Source organism: Lontra canadensis, unplaced genomic scaffold (assembly GCF_010015895.1).
Source record: "Lontra canadensis isolate GAN:19392208 unplaced genomic scaffold, GSC_riverotter_1.0 scaffold206, whole genome shotgun sequence".
Taxonomy (NCBI): domain Eukaryota; kingdom Metazoa; phylum Chordata; class Mammalia; order Carnivora; family Mustelidae; genus Lontra; species Lontra canadensis.
The window spans coordinates 1,389,780-1,407,010 of record NW_022631200.1 but is presented as its reverse complement, the minus strand read 5'-3'; the positions used below and the strand labels follow the sequence as shown (position 1 = coordinate 1,407,010).

The 17,231-nt window shown below is 60.6% G+C and overlaps 1 protein-coding gene across 2 annotated transcripts; it reads left to right on the top strand.

Annotated features, from left to right (window-relative positions):
• Positions 1-1,372: 1,372 nt before the first annotated feature.
• On the top strand, positions 1,373-16,987 carry TTYH1 (tweety family member 1). 2 transcript variants are annotated; one of them, XM_032848636.1, is made up of 14 exons: positions 1,374-1,613; positions 5,435-5,613; positions 7,550-7,661; positions 8,382-8,602; positions 10,706-10,801; positions 12,041-12,113; positions 12,590-12,665; positions 13,149-13,204; positions 13,371-13,463; positions 13,626-13,718; positions 16,249-16,391; positions 16,520-16,565; positions 16,654-16,734; positions 16,857-16,987. In XM_032848636.1, the coding sequence occupies exons 1-13, from the start codon at positions 1,488-1,490 to the stop codon at positions 16,690-16,692; spliced, it is 1,353 nt and encodes a 450-aa protein (XP_032704527.1). In that variant the 5' UTR covers positions 1,374-1,487; the 3' UTR covers positions 16,693-16,734; positions 16,857-16,987. The 2 variants fall into 2 exon arrangements, with proteins under 2 accessions (XP_032704526.1, XP_032704527.1); XM_032848635.1 differs by lacking the exon at positions 16,520-16,565 and having other exon boundaries at positions 1,373-1,613.
• The last annotated feature ends 244 nt before the right edge of the window (positions 16,988-17,231 follow it).

Here is a 17,231-nt window from a genome sequence, read left to right as displayed (position 1 = left end):
TCACCACCATCATCATGACTATCACTACCATCATCACCACCCCCATCTTCCTCATCATCACCATCACCACCATCTCCATCACCATCACCACCATCTCCATTACCATCACCATCACCACCATCATGACTATCACTACCATCATCACCACCCCCATTGTCCTCATCTCCATTACCACCATCACCACCATCATCATGACTACCACCACCATCATCACCACCACCATCTTCCTCATCATCACCATCACCACCATCTCCATCACCATCACCACCATCTCCATCGCCATCACCATCATCTCCATTACCATCATCACCACCATCATCTTGTGACTATCACCACCATCATCACCATTACTATCATTATTTTTCTACTAACAATGGGATGGGCAACTGCTATCCCCAGCCCTTTCTTACCAGTCTGGGGCACAACATTGGGATGAGAAAGGTGGAGTACTAACCTTCTAGGAGAGGCCAGGTGTGGAGACCCCAGGTGGCAAAGTCTAGCCTAGTTCCACAAGGGTGGGAAGGATCCCTGGGTCAGATTCCCAGGAATCTTAGTTTTAGCTCCAACATTGACTGCCCGGGGGGTGATGTCAAATAACTGGGTCCCCTCCAAGGGTCTCTACTTTCCCACGAATCAGTGTGGTTCAGTGGGCTCCTGTGAGACTCATTATAGACAGCAGCTGGGAAAAATACTCTGTGAACTGTAAAGTGAATGGCAAGAAGCAGGAGGATCCTTATGTACATTGAAGTAATCCTTAAAGAGTCTGGAGAGGTTCTTAAGCCCATGGCAGGCATTCTTATAAAGATAGGAGGGGTCCCTATTTCTAGATAGATGAGCGGGGTTCTTCTTGGGATGGGAGGGGTCCTTATACAGGTGTGAGGGGTTCCTTAACACCGGTATGCAGGCTTACATCCTGGAGTGGTCTGCACACATAGGAAGGTTTGTGTATAGAAGCTGTCTTCTTATGCAGATTTTAAAAGGTGGGGGTTTTACCCAAATGACAGCCTTTATAGATGAAAGGACGCTTACACACAGAAGTGAGGGTTTTTTTTTTTAATTGATGCAACTGACCGTTATTTGTAAAGTGCTATGCAAATATTTAGTGACCTTTGCACAGACGTAAAGGTTCTTCCTAGAGATAAGGGAACCTTGTGCTGCTCTAGGGTGATTGCATGGTACGAGCGGCCTCATTTGGACGGTGATGTCGCTGGACAGCGTGGTACCTGCGCCGGCCGCAGGTGGGAGCCATCACTGAGGGGCGGAGCGCTGGGGGCCCGCTGGCAGTCCCCCCGGCAGCCACCAGAGGCAGCACCGTCCCCGTCTGGCCCGCGCCTCCCCCCTCCTCCCCCAATCTCCGCCCCCCACCCTCTTCCTCCCCCTGCTCCTCTCCCTTGAGCCCCGCCAGACCCCGCTCCGCCCGCGCCCCGCTCCACTGCCGAGGCTCCCGCAGCCCCGGCGTCGGCCCCGCTGCGCCCTCCCCGGGGGCTATGGGGGCGCCCCCGGGCTACCGACCGTCCGCTTGGGTGCATCTGCTTCACCAGCTGCCCCGCGCCGACTTCCAGCTCCGCCCGGTACCCAGCGGTTTCGCGCCCCAAGAGCAAGAATACCAGCAGGTGGGAGCCGGTGCGGGGTCGTGGGTGCGGGTGCGGAGGGGGGAGCCAGAGCTTATGGGTCCCGAGGGAGAAAGGGGCTGGGTGACAGATTCCTGTGTTCTCTGGGGGTGGAGGCCGAGCCCGGACTTTGGGGTACCTGAAAGGAAGAGGAGCATGGGGCTCCCATACCTGGAGGTTCCCCTGGGACAGGCGCTGGGAGACCAGAGCCCTGACTCCTTAAATAAGGAAGGGCCAGGGGTCTGGACCTCTTAGTCACAGAGGAGGGATGGGACTGGGGAGCCTTGGAGTCCAGGGTCTCTGAGAGCTGCCTGGGAGGCTAGCCTTCAGGGTCATCAGGGCGATAGGTCCACTCTCCGTGTCCTGAAAGATGCGCCCTCCCCTCATAGGATCTGGGGTGTCCAGTTAAGGTGGGACTCAGCAGAGACAGGAACTGATAATGGTGGAGAGGAAGAGGCTGGGGTGCCCCGGTTCAGGACAGGGTTGAGACCTGAAATGGGGAAGGGGCCAGAGGATGTAGGGCCAGGGCTGGGAAGACAAGGCAGAGGTGCTGGAAGAGGAAGCTGCAGCCAGTCCCCAGCCCCAGGACAGAAGGGGGGGCAGGGTGCTTGGGTGGGGGGCGGTGGAAACGAGGTTCCATCTGGGGACCAGAGGATGACAGAAATGGGTCTGGAGGTTGGGGCTGGGGTGGGAACCTTGCGGGAGCAGGGGTCCCTGGGGAAGGGGGCCCAGCCTGGGTCAGCTCCAACAGGGGCGAAAGAACTGTCCCCTGACCCAGTTTAATTCAAGTCCTTGACTTTGAGATTAATGAGGAGCAAGGCTTAGCTGAGCCGGGGAAGGGTGGGGGAGTGTGTGCATGTGAGGGCGGGGGGGTGCCTGGGAGCCCTGGTGGAGCCCTTGGATGGGTCCTGGGCCCTGCCTCTAGGGTCCAGGCCCCTTGGATCTGGTTTAGGAAGCTCCTGGGATAAAGGGCTGGGGATTGGAGAGCTTGGGAAGCGTGGGGGGCGGAGGTCCCAGAAAAGCAGAGAGGGGGATGTGTGCTGTATTCTGAGCTATTTGGGTCATGGCTGTACCAGTCGGCCGCGGCTCCTCCCTGCCTTCTCCACGCTGCCCTCTCCCCACCAAACAGGGACGGCCATCCCCTTGCCCAGGGCCTGTGGTGTACACAGTCACGACCTCTAGGGCTGGTCACCCACGCCCGCTCACAGCGGAGACCTGCCCACACAGCCACGCAGCTTGCTGGCCCCAGGCTCTGCCCCAGGCGCTCGGAGAGGCTCACTCCGCCCCCCTCACCGACAGGCAGGGTGACAGCACTGGGACAGGCACGGAGTCACATGACCCAGAAGGGGACACTGTCCCCCAGGAAGATCACCACTGTGGGCACAGCTGGGAAAAGTCAGGCACTGGGTGACACGGGGCCGGAAGACAAACTCACACACTCACTTGTAGACATACACAGCCACATATCCATACACATGTTTACACACACACACCCACACACCATGTTTACTTGTATACACAGTGACACACGTTTACACATGCACACACACTCCTGTCCTCACTCACACACTCACACACATCCCGCATAGTCACATACACATGCCTCACACTTAACTTGTGTACAAACTGACACACGTACACATGCACACACACTCCTGTCCTCACTCACACACTCACACACATCCCGCATAGTCACATACACATGCCTCACACTTACTTGTGTACAAACTGACACACGTACACATGCACACACACTCCTGTCCTCACACACACACATACTTACATATACATACCCTACACTCGCTTGTATACACACACAGTCACATATCCATACACACGTTTACACATACAATTCCTGCCCTCACTCACATGCACGCCCCACGTTTACTTGTATACACACTGACACACGTTTACACATGCACACAATTCTTGCCCTCACTCACACACTTACACACACCCCACAGTCATATACACACACCCCACACTCACTTGTGTACACACAGACACACGTTTACACATGCACACACATTCCTATCCCCCCCACACATACTCACATATACATACCCTACACTCACTTGTATACACACAGTCACATATCCATACACACACACTGAAACATTTGCACATTCACACTCACACAATTCCTGCTCTCATTCACACCCCACACAGTCACATACATACAACCCACATCCACTGTGTACACATGAACATTCACACACAGAGACACACTGACACACGTTTACACATTCACACACATTCCTGTCCTCACACTCACAGTCACCTATAGTAAACACACATACAATTCCTGCTCTCATTCACTCACACATTCACACACCCTAAGCTCACTTGTATACACGCACACATTTACACATTCTCATCCTCACTCACACACACACACACACACTCCTACACACTCACACACCACATTCACTTGTATACACACTCACACACATTCTTACACACAAATTTTCATATACGCATACATTCACTCATATATAACACACACGTGTTCACACACACACACACACACACCACCGAGAACCACTCAGACTCAAAGAATCATGCCCAGAAACACACAAATGCCAACAGATAACTCTCACACCTGTGGACATAGGTGTTTCCACAGGGACACTCATTCACTCGCTCCCTCACACACACAGGTGTAGTATCTCATGGCAGATAAACAAAGGTAAAACATCCAGTTTCATAGCCATAGGAACAAATATACCACACAGTTGTGTCATTCGCACACATACACACTTGTGTCCTTCACATGTGCACACACACACACACACACACACACTCCAGCCACACTGCAAGGACAAAGGCAGAGACACACTGTGGTTTACAGGAAACAGCATTAGTGAGTCTGGAGGGGTGACTGTGTTCTGGATATTGTCCCTACCTGCTGTTTGGCTCAAGGTAAACCCAGTCCCATTCTGGGCACCTATGAAGGTGACAGGACCTCACAGCCACTCCTGTAAAGTCTTGCCTTGTGGAGAGCCCTGCTGTCCTGCAAGGTTTTTCCAACGACACATACCTGATCCCCCCACCGCCCCGCCTCTGCCCTCCCAGCTTTTGGTGTCTCTGTCTCCTTTCTCTGCATCTCTGCTTTTCCACTCCTCTCTGTTTCTCTCCCCCACCCCCACTCTGTGTCTCCCTGTCTCCAAGTCTCCATCCCTGAGTCTTGCACACACACTCTGTCATGGAGGCTGTCACGCCCCCCCTCCCCGTGAGTCCCTGGGTGACAGACTCACACTGCGGTGGGTGTGCAGAGCTCAGCACAGGGGAGTGAGCGAGCAGTGAGTGGGGAGGACCCGCAAGGAGGAGGGAAGAGGAAGCCTGCCGCCCCTGACTTCACACCCATCTCCAGGAACAGGCACCCCCCACCCCCGTCCGCCCCCTGATCCCACCTAGTTCCGGACGCAGGTCTCAGAAGGTTCCTGGGAGCTGCTCTGTTCCAGCTGCCTGGCTGGAACAGAGGACACAGGGGATGCCTGGGATGATGAGGACACAGTCTCAGAGAGGGGAAGGCTCCTGCTGAAGGTCACACCCAGAGCAGAACTGGACACCAAGCTTTGGGCCTCTCAGTAGGAAGCTCCCTCCAGTGACCCAGCCCCAAACTGCCGAGCTCCAGCAGCCAGCCTGGGAGGGGCTGGGGACCCCATCTTTCCCCACAGACCTGGAAACCAGAGGCTGGGCTTGGCCCCCCTTTCTAGCCAGGGCTCCTTCCACCTCCGCTGAAGTCCCCGATCCAGGACCTCCGGCCATGCAGGGAGGGAGCAGCAAGCCCCTCTGAGGCCTCACGTCTCCCCCTTCCCCAGGCCCTGTTGCTGGTGGCGGCCTTGGCAGGCCTGGGCTTGGGCCTGAGCCTCATTTTCATTGCTGTCTACCTCATCCGCTTCTGCTGCTGCCGGCCCCCAGAGCCCCCCGGGGCCAAAAGCCCTCCACCCGGGGGAGGCTGTGTCACCTGGAGCTGCATCGCTGCCCTTCTCGTCGGCTGGTAATGGGGCCCCAGGGTGGGTGGGGAGTGGGGATGGGGCTCCCCACAATCTCGGCTGGTCTTCCTGCGAGTGCCCTAGAATCCCACCTCAGCCTTGCCGCGGGGGAAGAACTGCTCCCATTTCTCGGATGGACAGACTGAGTTTCAAGAAGAGAAGGGACTTCCCAAGGGCAATCAGGCCAGCAGGAGGGGGTAGGGGTTAAGAGCTAGGGTTTGGTGGCTTTGTCACCGAAGCGCTGCGCAGCTAGGGGAGTGGTGGAGTCAGTTGCTCCAGGACTCAGTTTCCATGTCTCTGAAATGGACATTATAGTAACACCCACCTCCTATTCTTAGTTACGGTGGGATTAAATGAGAGAAGGTACAGAGCCTGGACCACAGGCCTACTCGGGGAGCAGTAACACTTGATATCTATCATTCATTAACTCACTCGCTCATTCATTCATTCCACTACTATGCCTTGCGGATCTACTCTGTGCGGGGAGATACTGAACTGGCCAGGCGAGGTTCTTGCCCTCCTGGAGCTGATGTTCTAGTCCAGGAGACAGACAGCAAAGTAGTGTTTGCAGTCCAGGAGCAGAGCTGGGAGTCCAGACCTGAGCTGGTCTAACTCCTTCCCACTAACCCTGGGCAAGTCTCGGGGAGAGGGACAAAGCAACTTTTCAAGGTCCCTTCGCCCAAGTGGCCAGTGGAGATTCAGACCAGCAAGCCCCTCTCAGAGCCCAGGAGGGGGTTGGGGGGTTCTGTGCAGCGGGTGGGCACCGGTGGTTAGAGAGGAGGGAGCACTTGAGGACACGCCAGCTCACCATTTACCAAGAGCCGGCTCCAAGCCCAGCCCTCCCTGTCAGGCCGCCCCCAGCAGCGCAGGAGTCCTATTGTACAGATCCGGACTTTGGGATCCGAGAGAAACCCGCCCCGGATCCGGGGGAGTGGCGGGCTGGGCCCTACCCCCACTGCCTCCCTGCGGGGAGCAGCACAGTGTGTTGGGGGTGTCTGTGGTGGGGGGGGGGGGAGCAGGGCGTCCTAGATCCCAAATGCTTCCTCTTCGGGCTCTCCTGACTGGGGGTGGGCGAGGGTGGTGGACAAAGGCCCTGTGGGGGAGAGACACGGCCGGCCCCCAGCGGCCTGGGAACAAGAGCAGCTTTGTCCCGCCGGGAACAATGGGCGGGGGCGCCAGGGCGGGCGTGGGAGCCCAGGGTTAGGGGGGGGGGGCGGTGGCCGGCGCTGGGAACTGTGAGGGCGTCCGGCTCCCTCCGCCCGGTCGGGCCTGGCCCCTCCGCGGAGGGACACTCTTGCGGGTGGGGGGGATGGGCTCACATTCAGACCCCACAATGGAGCTCTGTGTGCCGGCCGCGGAGGGGCGGGGGCGCAGGCTTCTGGCCCATCGGCCCACATTCCCTTGCTTCTGGCCAGACCCTTGGGTCCTGGGGGCGGGGGAAGGCGGGGAGCTCCAGACCCAGGGGGGCTCCAGACCCAGGGGCCCCCCGGAGATGATAACTGGGGACCAGCGGTCCTAGGAAGCCCCAGGAATCGGGGAGGGGACAGCGGCACCCTCAAGGGACAGGTGCTGAAGACTCGGGATGCTTGAGGAAGGGATGGAGGGCTGGGTGTGGGGCCGACAATCCTGGGGGTAGGGCTTCTCCTGGGGCTGGGCATGACAGGGGTTCCGCTCCAGTAAGGTGCGGGTTAAATCCGCCCCCCCCCGCCGCGCCCCTCCCCTCCACCCACTATTAGCATCACAATGACGTCCCTAGGGCGGGGGAGGGGGCTTCCCGTTACCTTGGCAACCGGTGGGGGCCAGGCTGAAGACGTTCCTTTCCCACGACCGGCTGGACCAAGGGGGTGGGGGTGGGAGAGGGGATTGGGTGTGAGGAGGTTGGGGGGACGCGGCCCCAGGGTCCCAGGACGGGTTGTGATTTCCCGTCCCTCCCCCTCTCAGCGCCGGCATTGGCATCGGTTTCTATGGCAACAGCGAGACCAGTGATGGGGTGTCCCAGCTCAGCTCGGCACTGCTGCATGCCAACCATACGCTCAGCGCCATAGACCACCTGGTGAGGGGCCAGGCACCGGCCAGACCCCAGACCCACACCCAGACTCGTTCCACCTCCCAGAGAAATGGGACCCAAACTCAGAGCCGAGACCCCACACCTGAGACTTAGGACCCCAGACTCCGACCTCAGACTATACGCCCCACCTCCAACCCTGCCCGCAGCCAGGACCTTACACGTGGGACCCTCAGACCCTCCACCCGGATCTGGAACATGCGGCTCAATTCTAGACCCCAATTCACACTTAGTCTCAGCCCTGGACCCCTGCCCTCAGGTCAGATCCAGGCCCCCAGACCCGATCTGTGCCCTAAACGAAAGCTCAGGGACCTCAGTGCTGAGACCCAGGACTCTGACAAGGGGTCTCGCTCCCATCCCCAGGCCCAGGGTTCCAGATCCAGAGCTGAGACCCAGGCTGACCTCAGACCTCAAATTTTGTGTCCAGGGCAGACCCTGGACCATGGAATCCAGACTTAGGACCTCAGACCCAGGCAGACAGATGCCAACTTCAGACTCAAATGCTCAGGCATAATTACAGTTCTAGGGCCTTTGTCTTACCTGGGACCCAAGCCACTGACCCCCAGGGCTCCTGATGGGAGCCACAGAACATCATTCCACAGATGTCCTAGTCCCCAGATCTCAGACACCTGCCACAACTACTCCACCCCAACACCCGTCTCCCCAGGGCATGCCTGCCTCTGACCCCAGACTCCCCCCTGCACGCAGGTGTCAGAGACAGTGGAGAGGCTGGGTGAGGCCGTGAGGACAGAGCTGACCACCCTGGAGGAAGTGCTGGCTCAGCGTACGGAGCTGGTGGCTGCCGCCCGCGGGGCTCGGCGGGAGGCAGAGGCCGTGGCCCGGCAGCTCCAGGAGCTGGCCTTCTGGAGGGGAGTGCCCTTGAGCCCTCTGCAAGTGGCTGAAGATGTGTCCTTTGTGGAGGAGTACAGGTGGGTGAGGGGGTTCTCACCCCAGGTGACTGTGCATCCAGGTGGCCATGGGGCAATGTCTGGGGACACTTGTCTGGTCGTCGCAGCTCGCGAGGGGGCGCTACTCACACCTGGTAGGTGGGGACCAGAGACGCATCCTGCCATGCACAGGATGGCCCCGCAGCAGAGGATGGCCTGTCCGGAGTGTCCCAGTGCCCGGGCTGAGCCACGCCCTGCTCACATCCTTGCATCTGCCCTCTCAGTCGCTCTCCCCTCAACCATCCATCTGACGCGTGCATCCCCTCAACAGATGTTTATCTAGCACCTTCTGGTGAGAGAGAGGGGTGCCTGGGGGTTAGGAACGTGAGCTCTGAAGCCAGGTGGCCACTCCGGGGGCTGTGGGACCGGTTACCTGTTCTGAGCCTAGATGTTCCGATCTGTAAAGTGGGAGTGATGGGTTGGATTGTTGAGGATCAGAGGAGTCCGTGCCCATTAAGTGCTTACAACAGTGACTAGCACGCGCACACCGTGTGTGTAAGATGTACGTTTTTATAAGACAGGGCAGTGAACAAAACAGACACCAGTTCCCGCCCATCTTCCAGTAAGGGGCCCAGTAATAAACAAACGCCTGTGAGGGGTGGGTGGTAAGAGCTTTGGAGAAAAGTGAAGCAAGGGAGGGGAACGGGCTGGGGACAGAGGCTGGCAGTCTGCCTGTGGCCTGGGCCGGGGCGGGGGCCGGGGATGTGAGTGTAGGAGGGACCTGGGGAGGCTTCGCTGAGAGGTGGTGTGTGAAGGAGGGACACATTATGTGGCTATCTGGGATGGCCGCCCTTGCCAGCAGCCCATAGGATGAAGTCCTCATTGCTTCGGCTGCTGGGAATGAGGTCTCCTGTTTATCCGACTCCGTCTGGGGGCCCAGCCCAGGTGTGGGGACAGAGGCAAGAGACAGGGTCCTGACTTCTGTGCTGCAGGGTGGAGGGCCCCCAGGGATGAAGCAGTCTGTGACGAGATTGCCCCCGTGGGGCATCAGACAAGCCTGGGTCCCAGGGAGTCCAGGTTCTGCGCTTTGGCTAGGCCATCCTTGGGCCAGGCCTCAGCCCCGCTCCAGGTGCCCCAGGCAGCCGAGGGCTGAGGCAGACCCACCCCCAACAGGAAAGGTCGCTGGAAGTTCCAGTGTGAGAGCCTGGCCCCGGGAGTCCTCCCTCAGGGAAGGTGGCCCGTTTCCTGCAAGGTTACTGGGGCCCCCAGAGGGAGAGCTTCCTGGCCGAGTTCCCAGAGGCCCAGACCGGGCGTGCACAGCGGCTTAGGGCAGAAGGGTGGGCTGCCCCTGATGGAAAAAGGGAGAGTGAAGCTGGGGTGCGCAGTGGGGACGCTGGGAGCAAAGGCCTGCAGGTCTCCCTGAGCCACGCGGCCCAGCTCAACCCCGGGAAAGCAGGGTCCGCTAGCTGCTCGGGTGCCTCAGCTGGGCACAGCTGTGGGGGACCCGGCAGGTGGGGGCCCAGCCGGGGCCCAGCTGGGGCACACCACGGGCACTCACCCGGCCCGTGCGGCGATTTCCAGAACGCTTCTGCTGTGCCAGCCCTCCGAGCGGAGGGAATCAGTCGTTAACTCACGCTAACGTTGGAAGCTCCCTGAGTGACGGTCCAGCTTGAGTTTCAGGCCGTCTGTGTGCCTGGCACCCTTCTAAGTTCACGCTCCTTAGCCTCACAACTCCCTCTCGGAGTGGGCACTACTGTTCTCCCCCACGTTACAGGTGGGGAAACTGAGGCACAGAGGCAAAGCCCCGGAAACAAGGTTGCACAGGTAGGAAGTGGAGAGACTGGCACCCAGCCCCAGGGCGTGCCACAGGACACTCAGCCCACGCCCGGGAACCGCTCACTTTACTCTGCAGGTGCCGTGGCAGGTGGTGCTGGGGGATACCAGTGGCTCGTGCCCGGTGACAGGGCCTGTGTGTGGTCCAGCCGGGGAGGCGCCTGGCCCCCGGCACCTGAGCTCTGAAGGGCCGCAGTGGACGCCTCCCAGCGCACCTGCTTCTCAAGGAGCCGGCTGTGGCCGGGGACAAGAGCATGAGCGGGGGGCCGGAGGGCTGGATGTGCCGCTCAGTGGCCCTCGTCCCTTCTCCAGGTGGCTGGCCTATGTTCTCCTGCTGCTCCTGGAGCTGCTTGTCTGTCTTTTCACCCTCCTGGGCCTGGCAAAGCAGAGCAAGTGGCTGGTGATCGTGTAAGTCCGGGTGCCCTCCGAGTGGCCTCCGCTTTCCCGCCCACAGAGCTCTGGCAGGAGGGACACTGTCCTCCTTCCCTCGTCCCACAAACTTCCAGGGAGGTCCTGGGCTGGGCCAGCACCTGCCAAGACACCAGACCTAGCGCAGGCCGGGCCGGCAGAGCGGGGAACACAGGCCCCGAGGCGAGCAAAGAGCTCCAAAATCCTAGGGAAAACGGTATAATGTTTGCGCTGAGGATGGGGCGGTTTCTGACTTCCCCCGACGGCCGTGCACACACAGCTCCACGAGGGAGGGCCCCCTCAGCACCTGACTTGCCGAGGGGCACTGCAGGCAGGGGGCTTCCACCTCTGAGGCTGCGTGGCCCTTACGGGGCTCAGGGAAACTCAAGACCACATCCTTACTTAATGGCTCGTTCCGTGTGGCCAGCCCTATTCTGGAACCCTCACACTGACCCTTCTCCCCATTAACATGGAGAGAGGGGCGCAGAGAGGTTGGGCCACTTGCCCCGGGCCACACAGCCAGGAAGAGCTAGAGCTGGTTTCCGACTCAGGCCAGTCCGTCCCATGTAGAAGAACCCCTGAATCCTCGCTACCTCTGGGGGTCCTGCTGGTGCTCCCCAGTCTCCACACCCCCCTGGGTGAGAAGTCCTGCTGTGCCCTGCAGGCTCCCCCTGAGGCTGAGAGGTGGTGACCACCCTCCAGTGCTGACCCTCGCCTCTGGACCCCTCCCCAGAAAAAAACCCGGCTGAAGTTCCAGCCCTGGTGGCAGCCAGGTCTTGGAGGAAAGGTGTGGCTGGCACAGGAAGCTGACCAGGCCATGCTCCAAGCTGGGAGATATGCTGGGACTGCTGGGCTGCCGCGATGCAAAGCCAGGAAGCAGAGCCCAGAAGTGGGCAGCAGCTCTCCCAGAATCCCAGAGCAAGGCGGGGGCAGAGCTGGGCTGGGATCTAGGCTGCTGGCTTGCTAGCCCAGGGCCCTCTTCTCACTGTCCTCCCCCTCACTCCTGGGGAGAGACCAGATGTTCAGTTTGCTATAAACAATCACAGGTCTACTACCTGCACTCTCGTCCTCCCCCCGCCCTCCAGTTTCTCTGCCCCTAATTCTGATCCTCGAGGCTCCAGAGGTTGGTAGGGAAGGAGGGGTGGGGCTGTGATGGGATTTGGGGTGGAGGAAGGGAAGAGATGAGGCAGGGAAATTAAGAACCCCAGAACCGCAAACCTGTCCCTTACCCCTTTATAGGATGACAGTGATGAGTCTCCTGGTTCTTGTCTTGAGCTGGGGCTCCATGGGGCTGGAGGCAGCTACAGCTGTGGTGAGTGCTAGAGGCCAGGCCCCTGGGTCCCAGGGCAGGTCCTGAGGGGAAGGACTTGGAGCCAGGATCACATGTTCTGAGGTCTAGAAGCTGGAGACTTAGACACTTCCTAAGGGAAGAGGGGGCTGGGGGCCTGGACTCCTGGGTCTGAGGGAGGAGGGGCTGGAGGCCCAGATTCCTGGGTCTGAGGGAGGAGGGGCTGGGGGTCTGGACCCCTGGGTCTGAGATGGGGGGACTTGGGGCCTGGACTTTTGGCTCCCCAGGAATGGTGGGGGCTGGAAGCCCAGATTCCTGGGTCTGAGGGAGGAGGGGCTGGGGGTCTGGACCCTTGGGTCTGAGATGGGGGACTGGGGGCCTGGACTTTTGGCTCCCCAGGAATGGTGGGGGCTGGGGTGGTAAGCCAGACACCCCGTTCTGTGGGTGTATGGAATTGGAGCAGTGTCTGGTCCGAGCCCCCCTCTCCCTGCCTCCCTCAGGGCCTCAGTGACTTCTGCTCCAGTCCTGACACCTACATCCTGAACCTGACCCAGGAGGAAACTGGGCTCAGCTCAGGTGACCCCATCAACCCCATGCAGACCCTGACTCCTCAGGCCCTCGGGCAGGGTGGGTGCCCGGTCTCAGAAGCTCTCAGCACCTCTCCTGCTGGCCTGGGAAAGAGACAGGAATACAGATGCTGGACTTGGGGGAGAGCGGTCAGGAGACAAGGCTGGGAGTCCCTCCCCAGGAACAGGAGGATTTGGCCAGGAATGCGCACAATTTAGTCAAGGGCAGGACGGCAGAAGCAGAGGTTTGCAGGGAGTGTGGAGACCCTCCAGTTTCTGGCTGTGGTTGGAGCAGAAGTGATGGAACGGTGTAGGTAGCTTGTCCCTGAAGGCCAGGCGGTGGGCACCACAGGAGGCCACTGGGCTTGGGAGAGGCCCCCGGTCCTGAGGGTGGGAAGGCAGGGCCCTGCCACTTCCTAGCTTCGCGCGGGGGGCGGGGGGGAGCTCCGGGGACCCAGGCTCATGGGTGTCTCCTCTTTCCCTCCCACTTCAGACATCCTGAGCTATTACTTCCTCTGCCACCAGGCGGTCTCCAACCCCTTTCAGCAGGTTAGGGGAGCGGGCAAGGGAGCGGGGTGGAGGAGGGCGGGCTGGGGCCAGGACTGCAGGTCCTGGGGGAGGCTGCGGGGACCCCCGGGCCCGCAGTCCTGCGTCCCTCGGGAGGAGAGTGGGCTGGGGGCGGCCACTACCTGGCCCTCCCCCTGTCTTCCCGCAGAGGCTGACTCTGTCGCAGCGAGCTCTGGCCAACATCCACTCCCAGCTGCAGGGCCTCGAGCGGGAAGCTGTCCCCCAGTTCCCTTCTGCGCAGGTGGGCAGCCGGGTGCTCCCTCGACACCCGGACTCGGACCAGAAGTGGTGGGGAGGCTGTGGGCGGGGCCCGAGGCCTGTGGGCGGAGCCCGCCGAGGTGGGCGGAGCCTGGCCCAGCCCGGTCCCGAGGAGCAGGTGGGGTGACCCTCCCGTCCCGCGCAGAAGCCTCTACTGTCCCTGGAGGAGACGCTGAATGTGACGGAAGGCAACTTCCACCAGCTGGTGGCGCTGCTGCACTGCCGCGGCCTGCACAAGGTGCGCCCCGCCCCCCAGATTCCTCCGGGGAGCCCGAGACAGCCCTGCGCTTCTCTCACCTGCCGTAGCGCTGATCTCTACCGCCCCGCCACCCCCGTCTGTGCGTCTGTCGTCACCTTCGCTCGCTCCGCCAGCCCGCCCTCATCGGCTCCCTCCCCGCCCCACCCTGCAACCACCCGCCTCCTCCCCCTTGCCCCCCCCGCCTCGTCTCTCTCCTGGAGCCCTGGCAGCTCGGTGAATTCTGGGGCCCGACAGCCTGGGCTCCTCACCTCCCGCCCAGGGGCCACAGTCTGTTAGAGTGACTCACTGCGCCCGGCTTTACTAGATGTGGCACAGGTGGGACGCACCTGAGCCCTCCGTCGTCATGCCCTCTGAAGGAAATGTTGTCATCACGGCACCTCACCATGACGTGCCTGTGAGCCTCCGCTGCCAGGCAGTCGTCCAGGGTCATCCCTTGGCTTCCTCACCCCACTCCCATTCCCAGGGCCTGCTGCCCCCCAGGCCTAGTCTTTCCCCCCCCAGGGGAGCACCCATGCCTCGTCCCCCCTCTAGTCTGTCCCCGCAGTGGCTCTCCAACAGGACTGCCAGATTTAGCAAACAACAAATATCTCTGTAGGTAGGTCCCATGCCATAGTGGGGACATGTTTGTACTAAATACTTTTTTGGTTGGGCATCCTGCCTTTGATCTGGCGACTGCATCAGTGGGACCCATCTGTCCCACAGCACGGACCTGACCTGGCCCTTGCTGGGATCCGCACCCCTTCCACAGCTCCCGCTGTCCCCAGAGCATCTCAGATTGGCACTGCAGCAAGGGAGCAGTGGCGGTGAGGGAGGGGCAGGGAATCAACACTCAGAATTGCTGAGTACCTGAGCTACAGGCCTCCAGAAGGCAACCCTGCTCTTTCGTTTAAGGGTAAACTGAGGCCCACAAATTTCTCTCCAGTCCGGGCTGACCCTGGTCTGGATCGCACTTCCCAAGGTTCACTGTGGACAGAGGGAAGGGGGGGGGGGTCAGTCTCACCCTCTACTTGGGCACCCCGTGACTCCAGGCCCCTGTTTCCCCTCTCTGGGCTTCAGGGTTCCCACATACTATTCAGGATTGAGGGACATCAGGGATAAAGTGGCAGGAAGGTGTCTCTGAGGCCTGACAGATTTGGCTCTACCCCTTCCAGGTTGTGTGACTACCTCTACCTCCAGCTCTACCCCTTCCAGGTTGTGTGACTCTGGGGAAGTGGCTTGCCCTCTCTGGGCTTCAACTTTCTGCCCACAAAAGGCAGCAGTGTGAGGGGGCCCAGATCTCTGCTTTGCAGGGCTAGGAGGAGCATGAAAGGACATGGTCTAGGTGCCTGAAACAGTAAAAAGAGAATGCCCCATTGCTCTGAGGGGTCCCTGGCTCGGCTTTCCAGTGAAAGTACCAGACACAGCTGCCACCCCCCTTCCCCGCCCAGGGGCTCAAGCGGGAAACCTAGGATCATCCCTTTTGCCGTCTGTCCCACCTCCCACACACACTCCCCAGGCAAGCTCTGCCGCCTGAAGCCCATCTGGACTCGGAGCACGGCTCCCTCCGCCACTGCTGCTACCCTGGTCACCCTCCTCACCTCCCACCCAGGAGCCACAGAGCTTTTTCCCTGTCCCCCTGCTTGCCCCCCCATCTGTCCTCCCCAACAGCCAGCAGCTGGGTGAGTCTCTCTCCCACAATCCGATCAAGTTCTTTCTCCACTAAAACCCTCCAGTGACTCCCCTGCTTACGGATTAAAGTCTGGCTCCTGGTGTCACCGGAAAGGGCCCCCCCCCGGCTGGTCCCAGGCTCAGGCCCTTACACCACCCTCTCTACACGGCCCACAGCAGCCCTCAAACCGCTCCTTCCTGTCAAGGTTCCTTCCTGTCAAGGGTGGTCTCTGCTGTTGGGGTCCAGTCCTGCCTTCTGGTCCCCTCTCAGTTTATGGTTACCTGAAATGACCTTCCGGAGCCATGGGTACTCAAGCGTCCCTGGGACTGGGAGCCACACCTGGCACAGAGCAGGCCCTTGGCTTCTCTGTGGGGTGAATGATGGCTGGGCATTCAGGAAACGACTCAGCTCAATTCCAGGGATGACGAGAGGGGCTGCCAGCGTTTACCGAGAGTGTGTTATGTGCAAGGTGCAATTCTAAGTTGGGGGCGGGGGTTCTTCCAAGCAGTGTTCTAAGCCAGAGATGTTGCCCCGGGGGGCATGTGGCAGTGGTGGTCACAGGCAGAGTGGGGGTGCTCCTGGCAGATAGGGAGCAGGGCCCCAGGAAGCTACTCAACATCCTACCGGCGCGGGACGCCCCATCACGGAGAATCGTGGGGCTCACGATGTCAGAAGCCCCGCACTGGACCGAAGCTGAGCTGGCTTGGTGGCTGGCGGTGGGGTGGAGAGGGGGCCAAGGTTTGGGTTTACGCCTGCAGGTGTAGTAATGACAGTGGTCGGAGCACCGCCTGTGTGCTTGTCCGGAGGCACAGCGAGGGGTGGGGGGGCGTGCCCGCTGATGCCCTCCCCCGCCCACCCCAGGATTACGGCGCTGCCCTGCGGGGCCTGTGTGAGGATGCCCTGGAAGGCCTGCTCTTCCTGCTGCTCTTCTCCCTGCTGTCTGCGGGGGCCCTGGCCACTGCCCTCTGCAGCCTGCCTCGTGCCTGGGCTCTCTTCCCGCCCAGGTCAGGAGGGGAGGGAGGGCATGGTCCTGGGGGAGGCCGTGCAGGGCGGACCCCTGGGCTCCTGCTTGGGGGGGAGCCTCCTGATGGATCCCCCATCCTGCTTCTCTGCCACTCCCCTCGTCCCCCAGTGACGACTATGATGACACAGATGATGACGACCCTTTCAACCCTCAGGTACTGGACTCACCGGCCTGAGGGCAGAGGCTGGGGGCCTGTGCTATGAAGCGAGGTCCCCTCCATGCCCCCTCCCATCTCCCCACAGGAATCCAAGCGCTTCGTGCAGTGGCAGTCATCTATCTGAGCCCCTCTTCCCTGCCAGACTGGAGACTGGGCCCCCACCCCGGTGAGCTCCCAGAGCTACGCCCTGGCTCCCCCCCAGCCAGCCCTGCTCACCTCGCCCTCCCTCTGGGCAGGGGGTGGGTGGCCCTGCCCACCTGCATGTGGCACTATCTGCTCTCCTTGCAGTTCCTTCCCTGGCTGCCGGAGGAGACCCCACTAACCTAGCCTGATGGTGCTCTCAGCAAGAACAGCACCTCTGGCCACGGACAGCCACATGGGACTGCCTCCCTGCCCTGCCCCTTCTCCTACACGCCCTTGCCCCTGTGAGTCAGTGAGGGGGCAGGGCGGTCCCTGGGGCTAACAGGGAGGGGAGGCTAGCCGGCCAGCCCCCCAGGCCTCATCCCTGGCCACCAGGCCCATCCTTGAAGGGTGTGAGTGCCCCCGCCCCTGCCACACACAGGGGGCTTAGGGCTATCATCCCAACTTGCAGCACTAACTTGGGAATGGGTTGATTTGAAATAAAAGGGAAAACTTTATTTTACAAGCAGCTGGGTCCTTATT

What these genes read in the sequence shown, in the direction of transcription:
- TTYH1 (XM_032848635.1), top strand. Translation starts at nt 1,488, where the DNA reads ATGGGGGCGCCCCCGGGCTACCGACCGTCCGCTTGGGTGCATCTGCTT. An exon ending in CCCAGTTCCCTTCTGCGCAG is followed by an intron (nt 13,464 to 13,625) that starts GTGGGCAGCCGG and finishes CGTCCCGCGCAG; the next exon opens with AAGCCTCTACTGTCCCTGGA. An exon ending in TGGGCTCTCTTCCCGCCCAG is followed by an intron (nt 16,392 to 16,653) that starts GTCAGGAGGGGA and finishes ATCTCCCCACAG; the next exon opens with GAATCCAAGCGCTTCGTGCA.